General features: G+C 43.0%; 1 protein-coding gene across 2 annotated transcripts in view; it reads right to left on the reverse strand.

The window, feature by feature from the left end:
• Positions 1 to 9,463, reverse strand: part of gmps (guanine monophosphate synthase) — a 35,733-nt gene extending 26,270 nt beyond the window's left edge. The window contains exon 1 of one of the 2 annotated variants that reach the window (XM_068042219.1): positions 9,375 to 9,463. In XM_068042219.1, the coding sequence (XP_067898320.1) occupies positions 9,375 to 9,401 (27 nt within the window). In that variant the 5' untranslated portion in view covers positions 9,402 to 9,463. Of the gene's footprint in view, positions 1 to 8,892; positions 9,008 to 9,374 lie in introns of those variants that run through there. The other variant, XM_068042218.1, reaches the window with a different exon arrangement.
• Between the last annotated feature and the right edge of the window lie 3,344 nt (positions 9,464 to 12,807).

Below are 12,807 nucleotides of genomic sequence, written 5' to 3' on the forward strand. Positions count from 1 at the left end.
AGTTACATCCTCGAAGAATTCTAGTAGATTTGTCAAGCACGAGTTCCCTTTCGTAAATCCATGCTGACTCTGCCTGATTCTACCACTGTTCTCTAAGTGCTCTGATATAAAATCTTTGAAAATGGACTCTAGAATTTTCCCCACTACCGACGCCAGGCTGACTGGTCTATAATTCCCTGCTTTCTCTCGACCTCCCTTTTTAAATAGTGGGGTTACATTAGCTACCCTCCAATCTGTAGGAACTGTTCCAGAGTCTATTGAATCTTGGAAGATGAACACCAATGCATCCACTATTTCTAGAGCCACTTCCTTAAGTACTCTGGGATGCAGACCATCAGGCCCTGGGGATTTATCTGCCTTCAATCCCATCAATTTCCCCAACACCATTTCTCTACTAATACTGATTTCTTTCAGTTCCTCTCTCTCACTAAGCCCTGTGTTCCCCAACATTTCTGGTATGATATTTGTGTCCTCCTTTGTGAAGACAGAACCAAAGTAGGCATTTAGTTGGTCAGCCATTTCTTTATTCCCCATAATAAATTCCCCTGTTTCTGACTGTAAGGGACCTACATTTGTCTTCACCGATCTTTTTCTCATCACATACCTATAGAAACTTTTACAGTCCGTTTTTATGTTCCCCGCAAGCGTGCTCTCGTACTCTATTTTCCCCTTCTTAATCAATCCCTTGGTCCTCCTTTGCTGAATTCTAAACTTCTCCCAATCCTCAGGTCTGTTGTTTATCCTGGCAAATTTATGCCACTTCCTTGGATCTAATGTCATTCCTAATTTCCCTTGTAAGCCATGGTTTCGCTCCCTTTCCCGTTTTACTTTTGCGCCAGACAGGGATAAACAATTGTAGCAGTTCATCCACGCGTTCTTTAAATGTTTGCCATTGCCTATCCACCGTCATCCCTTTAAGTAACGTTTCCCAATCCATATCGGCCAACTCACGCCTCATACCTTCGTAGTTTCCTTTACTAAGATTCAGGACCCTTGTCTCAGAATCAACTACGTAACTCTACATCTTGATGAAGAACTCTATCATATTATGATCGCTCGTCCCCAGGGGTCTCGCACCACTAGACTGTCAATTATTCCCCTCTCATTACACAATACCCAGTCGAGGATGGCCTGTTCTCTAGTTGGTTCCTCAACGTATTGGCCCAGACAACCATCCCATATGCACTGCAAGAATTCATTCTCTGCTGTATTGTGACCAATTTGATTTGCCAATCCAGTCAGTCCCACTCCCTTGTTCCATCCCCATGGCCCTGCAAGTTTATTTCATCCAAGTACCTATCCAACTTCCTTTTGAACTCAATGACTGTCTCCACTTCTATCACCCACGTAGGCAGCAAGTTCCAGGTGGTAGTAGAACTGAGAGCAAGACGGCTATGAAAGAGAAAATAGTGATTAAGGGTAGCTACTCAGACTGGCAAAATGGAGGAAGTGATGTTCCCACTGGGACCACTGTTGCTCGCTATTTGCATTGACAAGGCAGACTCGGGAATTGGAAGTACAATTTCAAAATGCGCAAACATCACCAAATTGGGAGGTGACATTACAAAGGAAGAATGTGACTAAACACAGGAAGACATTAGTAAATTTGCTGAATGGGCATGTAATGACAAATAAATTTCAATATAGATAATTGTGATAATTTTGGTAAGAATAAGGAGGGCACATACTGCTTAGATAATAAGAATCTGAATGGGGTAGAGGAGCAAAAAGATCTTTCTTTGGGCCTCCTTATCTCGAGACAATAGATATGTGCCTGGAGGTGGTCAGTGGTTTGTGAAGCAGCGCCTGGAGTGGCTATAAAGGCCAATTCTAGAGTGACAGGCTCTTCCACAGGTGCTGCAGAGAAATTTGTTTGTCGAGGCTGTTGCACAGTTGGCTCTCCCCTTGCGCCTCTGTCTTTTTTCCTGCCAACTACTAAGTCTCTTCGACTCGCCACATTTTAGCCCTGTCTTTATGGCTGCCCGCCAGCTCTGGCGAACGCTGGCAACTGACTCCCACGACTTGTGATCAATGTCACAGGATTTCATGTCGCGTTTGCAGACGTCTTTAAAGCGGAGACATGGACGGCCGGTGGGTCTGATACCAGTGGCGAGCTCGCTGTACAATGTGTCTTTGGGAATCCTGCCATCTTCCATGCGGCTCACATGGCCAAGCCATGAGGTACAGATACACAAATCACCCCACTAAAAGAAGCAATTACTGAGATTTACTTCTCGAGCATAGAATTTAAAAGCAGAGAGGATATTTTACACAAGAACACAAGTAGGAGCAGGAGTAGGCCATTCAGCCCCTCGAGCCTGCCCCGCCATTCAATAAGATCATGGCTGATCTGTCCCAGGCCTCAACTCCTCTTCTGGGCCTGCTCCGCATAACCCTCGACTCCCCGGGATTTCAAAAATCTATCTACCTCCTCCTTAAATACATTTAGTGACCTAGCCTCCACAACTCTGAGGTAGAGAATTCCAGAGATTCACAACCCTCTGAGAGAAGAAATTCCTTTGCAACTCAGTTTTAAATGTGTGTCCCCTTATTCTGTAACTATGTCCCCTAGTTTGAGATTCCCCCAACAGTGGAAACATATTCTCAACATCTACCCTGTCAAGCCCCCTTAGAATCTTATATGTTTCAATAAGATCACCTCTCATTTTTCTAAACTCCAATGAATAAAGGCCTAACCTGTTTAACCATTCTTGATAAGACAACCCCTTCATCCCAGGAATCAGCCTAGTGAACCTTTTCTGAACTGCCTCCAATGCTAGTATATCCTTCTTTAAATACAGGCACCAAAACTGTACGCAGTACTCCAGGTGTGGCCTCACCAACACAGTTACAATTAAAGTTGTAATAAGACTTCCCCATTTTTAAACTCTAACCACCCCTAGCAATGAAGGCCAAAATTCCATTTGCCTTCCTAATTACTTGCTGCACCTGCATGCTAACATTTTGTGTTTCCTGCACAAAACACCCAGATCCCTCTGTACTTCAGTATTTTGTAGTCTTTCTCCATCTAAATAATAATCTGCCTTTTTATTCTTCCTACCAAAGTGGATTACCTCACACTTTTCCACATTGAACTCCATCTGCCAAGTTTTTGCCCACTACTTAACCTATCGTTATCCCTTTGCAGATTCTGTGTCCTCATCACAACATGCCTTCCCACCAATTTTTGTATCGTCAGCAAAATTGGATACTCTACACACTGTCCCTTCCTCCAAGTCATTGATATAGATAGTAAATAGTTGAGGCCCTAGGACCGATCCTTGCGGCACCCCACTAGTTACAGCTTTCCAACCTGAAAAAGACGCATTGATCCCGACACTCAGCCTCCTGTGTGTTAACCAATCCTCAGTCCATACCAACACATTTCCCCAATACCCTGAGTTCCTATTTTGTGCAATAACCTTTTATGTGGCACCTTATTGAACGCCTTCTGAAAATCCAAATAGACTACATCTACCTTATAAGGTAGATAAGGGTTCCCCCTTATCCACTCTCTTATATCCTCAAAGAACTCTAACAAATTTGTCAAACATGATTTCCCTTTCATAAAACCATGCTGGCTCTGTTTGATTGCATTATGTTTTGCTAAATGTCCTGCTATTTCATCCTTAACAATGGACTCTAGCATTTTCCCAATGACAGATGTTCAGATAACTGGTGTTTAGTTTCCTGCTTTCTGTCTCCCTCCTTTCTTGAATAGGGGCGTCACATTAGCGATTTTCCAATCCGCTGGTTTTGGTATATTATGAACAATGCCTCTACTACCTCTGCAGCCACTTTTTTAAAAATCCTTGGGTGCAGGCTATCAGGTCCTGGCGACTTGTCTGCCTTTAGTCCCATTAGATTGTCAAGCACCTTTTCCCTCATGATAGAGATTGTTACAAATTCCTCCCTCCCATTTACACCTTGCTCATCTATTATTGTTGGGATGTTTATAGTGTCCTCCACTGTGAAGACTGATGCAAAATACTGGTTTAAGTTATCTGCCACTACCCTGTTCCCTGTTATTAATTCCCCAGTCTCATCCTCTAAAGATCCCATATTTACTTTAGCTACTCTCTTCCTTTTTATATACCCGTAGAAGCTCTTGCTATTTGATTTTATATTTCTTGCCAATTTACTCTCAATCAATTTTCTCTCTATTAGTTTTTTAGTCATCCGCTGCTGGTTTCTAAAAAAGTCCCAATCCTCTGGCCTACCGCTAGCTTTCGCCGCTTTGTACGACTTTGTTTTTGATTGATACTCTCCTTAACTGCCTTTGTTATCCACGGGCGGTTCATCGTTCTCTTCGAGTCCTTCCTTCTGACCGGAATAAATGTTTGCTGAGTGTTACGAAATTTCTGCTTAAAAGTCTGCCACTGCTCATCTATTGACTTCCCCTGTAGTCTATTTTCCCAGCCCGCTTTCGACAACTCTTTCAACATACGTCTGTAATTGCCCTTGTTTACGTTGAAGACACTGGTTTGAGACCCAAGTTGCTCACCCTCAAACTGAATTTGAAATTCTACCATGTTACGACTGCTTCCCCCTAGAGGATCCTTAACTACGAGATCTCTTATTAATCCTACCTCATTACACATCACCAAGTCTAAAATAGCCTATTCCCGGGTAGTTTCTGCAATGTATTTTTCTAAGAAACAATCCCTGATGCACTCTACAAATTCATCTTCCATGCTACACTTGCCAATTTGATTTGTCCAGTCTATATGCAGATTAAAATCACCCATGATAACTGCTGTGCCCTTCTTACACACCTCCATTATTTCCTGATTAATATTTTGTCCTACAGAGAGGCAACTCCTCGGGAGCCGACAGACCACTCACACCCGTGATTTCTTCCTCTTGCTATTCCTTATTTCCACCCAAACTGATTCTACATCATGATCTATTACACCTACATCATTACTCACAACTGCACTGATCCCTTCCTTTAATAACAAAGCTACCCCACCTCCTTTTCCTTCCTGCCTATTCTTCCGGAACGTCGAATATCCTTGAACATTTAGATTCCAGTCCTGGTCATCCTGCAACCACATCTCTGTGATAGAAATAAATGAATATGATTTGATAGCTATCTGTGCTGTCAGCTCATCTATCTTTTTACAAATGCTACATGTATTCAGATAAAGAGCCTTATTACCATTTTTATCTACTCTGGTTCTAATTTCTGCTGTTTTATTTAAACTTATATGGAACCCCCATTAGACCATACTTGGAAGTATTGTGCAGTGTTCTGATTTCCATATTATAAAAAAGATATACAGGTATTGGATAAGGTGCAAAGAAAGATTTACAAGAATGGCAATCAGAACTATCGGGAAAGATTGAACCAGCTGGGACTCTTTTCTCTAGAAAAGAAAAGGCTGAGGATTGACTTGATAGAGGTCTCTTAAGGTATGGAAAAGACTGATGTGGAAACATCTTCTCTATGCCTACCCTGTGTGTAGATGACTAGAAGACATAAATATAAAATAATGTAATAAATCTAATAGGGAATTCAAGAGAAACTTTACCAAAGAAGTAATAAGAATTTGGACCACAAGGAGTAGTTGAGGAAAATAGTTAGGATACATTTAAGAGAAAGTTAGATATGCATAAGGGAGAAAGGAATAGGATACCCTGATAAGGTGAGATGAACAGGGGTGGGAGGAGACTTGTGGCAAGCAGAAACACCATATAAATAAATTGAACCTGTTTCAGTGCTGTAGCCTCTATGGCCGGGATTTTGTTGTCAGCAGCAAAAGAATGGATCTAGCCAATCACTGGCTTGAGTTGTTTGGTGGCTATAATTTACTGATGACACAAAGATAGGTAGGAGAGTAGGTTGTGAAACATTTAAGATCCTGAGGGGTCTTGACAGGGTGGATGTGGAAAAGATGTTTCCCCTTGTGGGAGAATCTCGAACTAGGGGTCACTGTTTAAAAATAAGGGGTCGCCCATTTAAGACAGAGATGAGGAGAAATTTTTTCTCTGAGGGTTGTGAGTCTTTGCAATTCTGTTCCTCAAATTGTGGTGGAAGCAGAGTCTTTGAATATTGTTAAGGCAGAGGTAGATAGATTCTTGATAAGCAAGGGGGTGGAAGGTTATCAGAGGTAAGTGGAAATGTGGAGTAATCAGTTCAGCCACGAACTTATTGAATGGCGGAGCAGGCTCAAAGGGCCGGGTGGCCTACTCCTGCTCCTAATTCGTATGTTCGTATGTGAAGAGGACAAAGGGATATAGATAGGTTAAGCAAGTGAGCAAAGATTTGGCAGACAGAATACAATGTGGGGAAGTGTGAACTTGTCCAATTTGGCCAGAAAAATAGAAAAGCAACATTATTTAAATGGAGAGAGATTGCAGAACTCTGAGATGCAGAGGGACCTGCGTGTCCTAGTACACGAAACACAAGAAGTTAGCAGGTATAGCAAGTGATTAAGAAGGCAAATGCAATGTCGTCATTTACTGCAAGGGGAATAGAATATAAAAGTAAGATGTTTTGCTGCAGTTGTACAGGGCATTAGTGAGACCACATTTAGAGTATTGTGTAGTTTTGGTCTCCTTACTTAAGGATAAAATTGCATTGGAAGCAATTCAGAGAACGTTCACTCGAGTAGGCCAATTGGCCCTTAGAGCCTGCTCCGCCATTCAATAAGTTCATAGCTGAACTGATTACTCCACATTTCCACCTACCCCTGATAGTCTTCCACCCCCTTGCTTATCAAGAATCTATCTACCTCTGCCTTAACAATATTCAAAGACTCTGCTTCCACCACAATTTGAGGAACAGAATTGCAAAGACTCATGACCGTCAGAAAAAAAATTTCTCCTCATTGCTGCCTTAAATGGGCGACCCCTTATTTTTAAAGTGACCCCTAGTTCTAGATTCTCCCACAAGGGGAAACATCCTTACCACATTCACCTTTGTCAAGACCCATCAGGATCTTATATGTTTCACAACTTACTCTCCTACCTATCTTAGTGTCATCAGTAAATTTAGCCACCATACAACTCAAGCCAGTGACTGCCTAGATCCATTCTTTCCTGGGATGACAGGGTTATCTTATGAGGAAAGGATGGACAGGTTGGGTCTGTATTCATTGGAGTTTAGAAAGTTGAGAGGTGATCATATTGAAACATATAAGATCCTGAGGGACTTGACAAGGTGGATGTTTTCCCTTGTGGGAGAAGCTAAAACTAGGGAGCACAGTTTAAAAATAAAGGGTCTTCCATTTAAGACAGAGATGAGGAAAAAAAAATTGAGAATCATGAATCTGTGGAACTCTGTTCCCCGGAGAGCAGTGAAGGCAGGGTCATTGAAAATTTTAATTTTACAAATGTAGAATCTCATTCCTTCAGAATTTAATGATTGTTAGCTTTTTGAAAAATGTGCCTTTTCTGTGTCTTTTGAATGGTTTTAAGGCAGAGGTAGACAGATTCTTGACAAGCAAGGGAGTCAAAGGGTATCGGGGGGTAGGCAGGAAAGTGGAGTTGAGTACACAAACAAATCAGCCATGATCTGCTGCTAGTTCATATGAGACTAGCCCTCACTGGGCATCTGAACCAGCCCTGCTCTTCAACTAATCAGACTGAGGAATCCTCACAGCAAGTATAAAGTAGATTTAATTAATGTACAGAAAACATAAGAGAGAGGCAAAGAAGGATGGGATTGAGAGGGGCAAAAGACACAGAAAAGGCTGATATTTTTAAAAAGCTAACAATTGCATTCTAAAGGAATGAGATTCTACATTTGTAAAATTAAAATTTTCAGTGCCAGAGGTTGTTTGGCAGTAATGATGACTTATTGCACCATGAAAAATTTACTTACACCTCAAAACACAAGTCCTAACTTTTTCTGGCTTGTTTAGCGGGTAATTATTGCAAGTTGACGGCCTTACATGGATTTCTGACGAGTCTTTTATAGTGCAGACTGCGGAGGAGCTGGGTAACTCAGACTGCAACTTCCAGATTTTTGCATTTAACTGCATGTGCATTCTTTGGAAGTTGCTGTCTGATTTACTCCATAAAAAGCGTGAGTGCTGTTAGCCTTCCCATTATTTTGGAAGCAAAGCAAAGTCCAGTCCAATGTATGTGTACTAACTGTGCTTTGTTGTGCTGCTAAACATGCATATGCAGACCTCTGTAATGGGTTATTCAAAACCTGTAGATTTTTAATGTTGGTAAATGGAATAATTAACTTTTTGAATACAGACATGGAAGGCTACTTAAAGACAGCAGTTGATAAATTATGAATTAACCTACAGGCTGCCCTTAAACTGCTATTTTAATGAATCCATGGTTTTTGCCACTTATACCTAGTTAGAAAACACCATGTGAAGAATAGACTGGCATCAATTCTACACTTGCTTTTCAATTTGGATGTTACTTTGTTCTACATCTTTTCTGATCATGTACCACTACCAGTTTTCCTCCTTCAAAGGCTGAAAAGCCCAATTTTTCTCAACCTAATCCTGTGTTAGGTTTCAGCTTTAGGACTTCGCTGCACCTCTTCCCTTGAATCTTAGTGACCATGCAGGGTTGCAACAAACAAAATTCACTTAATGCAGGAAATTTGCAGTATAACAAAGTGCTGACAAGATATCATCCCTCGAACAAAAAATACCCACTGATACTAAGCAACAATGACTTAGTATAATGAGCACAATAGATTACTTTTCTTAAAAAAAACTTAAAACATTTACTGTGTGGTTTTAAAGTCTAAGGGCAGAACATCGTCTCCTAAAACCTTGCCCCACTACAAAATAATTTATTCATTTTTACTCTGAATCACCTATGTTAATAATGATCAATCGATCTCTCTTTAGGTCGCTCCCGCAGGCAATAGCCATTTCATAACTTCTCGATTGTGAAGATTAGAGATAAAGCACGAACCCATTGCCACACAGGCCTCCCGGATCTCTGGCATAGCCTGACAGCGAGGCGCTGTCGAGAGGCGCGGCTCCACTTCATAGACAGACACTGAATACGGGGAGTACAACTTCGGGAGCTCCAAGCCGGTGGGCTGTTCTTCCCATTCCCTCCCTCCTTCCCCCGGGTAGCGGGCCCGTGGAGCCTGTCTCTCCAACATAACAAAACATTGCTGAAATAAACACACCAGGCAGGAAACAGCAGCGCCACCTCCCCTTCCTCCTCCAACCCTCCCTGCGGCCTCGACACGGGCCCCAGGCCACCATCCGAGAGAAAGAAGCCAAGTAAACACAACTCTGCGCCCAGATCACCAGGCCGCAGCCTCGACTTCTCCTGCAGCTCACAGCGCTTGGGGCCAGATGGCAGCTCGCTCGCCCACCCGCACTGAATATTGCGGGGCCCGTCGACATTAAACTCTCAATCACTCCCCATACGGCCAAACTAACCTTGGAGTCGCCGTTACACAACGCCATCGCCACCACCACTCCGACCACGAGCTGCTGCTTTCGCGCCGACAATGTGCAGCGGCTCCTCCCCCTGCGCAGCACAACGCCCGGCCCCTCCCCCCGCGTAGCGCAGCGCCCCGCAGCTTCCCACCTACCGCTGGGAGGGGCTACTGAGCAGAGACGGGCAACAACTCCAAGAGATACCAGCAGAAAATACAACTCAAGGGAATGGTGGTGTTGCACCACACAAATACATTCACAATGTCAATGTATTATTGTCATCAGAAATGGCAAAGGGTAGAAATGTAATAGGTTTTAAGCAAATAAAGCGGGGGTGGGGGAAAAGAGAACAAAAGGGGAGGTGTTGATAGGGCAGAAGGCCAGAGAGATTAACTGACGAGGTCATGGGGCAAAGGCAAAGAGTGTGCTAATGGTGTGGTGAAAGACAAAGCATTAGTGCAGAGAGGGTGTTAAATGACAGAATAATGAACAGCCCTAGCCAAAAGCACAAACATGAAAAAATAGTAGCAGGCACATGGTAAAAAAAATGATGAAACAAACTAAAATAAAAATAAAAAAGGGCCAGTCATGCCCTGAAATTATTGAACTCAATGTTCAGTCCGGTAGGCTGTAGAGGGTCTAATTGTAAATGAGGTGTTGTTTGTTCCTGGAGCTTACGTTGATGTTCACTGGAACACTGCAGCAAGCCCAGGACGGAGATGTGGGCATGAGAGCGGGGGGGGGGTGTTCAAATTACAGAAACATGGCTTAAGGAGGGACAGGAATGGCAGCTCATAGTTCCTGGTTACAGGGTTTTCAGATGCGATAGGGAGGGGGATAAGAAAGGAGGGGGAGTGGCAATTTTGGTCAAGGAAACTGACAACTGTGAGCAGTTGTTGGAAGGTTCATCAAATGAGGCCATATGGGTTGAACTAAGGAACAAAAAAGGGGCAATCACACTGCTAGGAGTGTATTATAGACCCCAAACAGTCAGAGGGAGATAGAAGAGCAGATATGTGGGCAAATCTCTGAGAAGTGCAAGAACAAAAAGGCAGTAATAGTAGGGGATTTTAATTACCCCAATATTAACTGGGATCGTTTTAGTGTGAAAGGAATTGAGGGAGCAGAATTCTTGAGGTGCATTCAGGAGAACTTTTTTGCCCAGTATGTAGCAAGTGCAACAAGAGGGGGCACAGTTTTAGACTTAGTTTTATGAAATGAAGCTGGGCAGGTGGAAGGAGTGGCAGTGCGAGAGCATTTTGGTGTTAGTGATCATAATTCAGTCAGTTTTAACATAATTATGGAAAAGGACAGAGATAGACCAGGAGTTGGAGTTCTTAATTGGGGCAAGGCCAATTTTACTAAACTAAGGTGTGATTTAGCGAAAGTGGACTGGAAACACCAATTTGAAGGTAAATCAGTGTCAGAACAGTGGGCGGCATTCAAAGGGGAAATTCAAGGGGTTCAGGGTAAACACGTTTCCACAAAGAAAAAGGGTGAGGCAGCCAAATCTAGAGCCCCAACGATGTCAAGGAGCCTACAGGGTAAGATAAGGCAGAAAAGGAAAGCTTATGTTCGACACCGAGAACTCAGTACTACAGAAAGCCGAGAGGAGTAGAGAAAGTGGAAGGGTGAAATCAAAAAGGAAATTAGGAAAGCAAAGAGAGGGCATGAAAGAATATCGGCAAGCAAAATCAAGGTGAACCCAAAGATGTTTTATCAATACATTACGAGTAAGAGGACAACTAAGGAGAGAGTAGGACCCATGAAAGACCAAAAAGGTAACCTATGTGTACGAGCGGAAGCTCTTGGTGTGGTTCTTAATGAATACTTTGCACCTGTCTTCACAAAACAGGGGGACGATGCAGATATTGTAGTTAAGGAGGAAGAGTGTGAAGTATTGGATATGATAAACATAGGGTGGGAACCAAATAAGGAGGTCAGTGGACAGTAAGGAGGTAGTAACTAAAGCCTGTAAGGAACTAGATAATGAAGTCAGCGTGACTAAAGGAAAGAGTAGGCAGGGAGCAGATGATGAACGCAAAGGGACTGGTGGTCTGAGGTGCATTTGTTTTAATGCAAGAAGTGTAGTAGGTAAGGCAGATGAACTTAGGGCTTGGATTAGTACCTGGGAGTATGATGTTATTGCTATTACTGAGACTTGGTTGAGGGAAGGGCATGATTGGCAACTAAATATCCCAGGATATCGATGCTTCAGGCGGGATAGAGAGGGAGGTAAAAGGGGTGGAGGAGTTGCATTACTGGTCAAAGAGGATATCACAGCTGTGCTGAAGGAGGGCACTATGGAGGACTCGAGCTGTGAGGCAATATGGGCAGAACTCAGAAATAGGAAGTGTGCGGTAACAATGTTGGGGCTGCACTACAGGCCTCCCAACAGCGAGCGTGAGATAGAGGTACAAATATGTAAACAGATTATGGAAAGATGTAGGAGCAACAGGGTGGTGGTGATAGGAGATTTTAATTTTCCCAACATTGACTGGGATTCACTTAGTGTTAGAGGTCTAGATGGAGCAGAATTTGCAAGGAGCATCCAGGAGGGTTTTCTAGAGCAGTATGTAAATAGTCCAACTCAGGAAGGGGCCATACTGGACCTGGTGTTGGGGAATGAGCCCGGCCAGGTGGTTGAAGTTTCAGTAGGGGACTACTTTGAGAATAGTGATCACAATTCTGTAAGTTTTAGAATACTCATGGACAAAGACGAGAGTGGTCCTAAAGGAAGAGTGCTAAATTGGGGGAAGGCCAACTATACCAAAATTCAGCAGGAGCTGGGGAATGTAGATTGGGAGCAGCTGTTTGAAGGTAAATCCACATTTGATATGTGGGCGGCTTTTAAAGAGAAGTTGATTAGCGTGCCGGAGAGACATGTTCCTGTGAAAATGAGGGATAGAAATGGCAAGATTAGGGAGCCATGGATGACAGGTGAAATTGTGAGACTAGCTAAGAGGAAAAAGGAAGCATACATAAGGTCTAGGAGGCTGAAGAAAGACGAAGCTTTGAAAGAATATCGGGAATGTAGGACCAATCTGAAATGAGGAATTAAGAGGGCTAAAAGGGGTCATGAAATATCTTTAGCAAACAGGGTTAAGGAAAATCCCAAAGCCTTTTATTCATATATAAGGAGCAAGAGGGTAACTAGAGAAAGGATTGGCCCACTCAAGGACAAAGGAGGAAAGTTATGCGTGGAGTCAGATAAAATGGGTGAGATTCTAAACGAGTACTTTGCATCGGTATTCGCCGAGGAGAGGGACATGACGGATGTTGAGGTTAGGGACAGATGTTTGATTACTCTAGGTCAAGTCGGCATAAGGAGGGAGGAAGTGTTGGGTATTCTAAAAGGCATTAAGGTGGACAAGTCCTCAGGTCCGGATGGGATCTATCCCAGGTTACTGAGGGAAGCGAGAGAGGAAATAGC

The sequence above is a fragment of the Heterodontus francisci genome, chromosome 11 (assembly GCF_036365525.1).
Source record: "Heterodontus francisci isolate sHetFra1 chromosome 11, sHetFra1.hap1, whole genome shotgun sequence".
Classification (NCBI taxonomy): Eukaryota; Metazoa; Chordata; class Chondrichthyes; order Heterodontiformes; family Heterodontidae; genus Heterodontus; species Heterodontus francisci.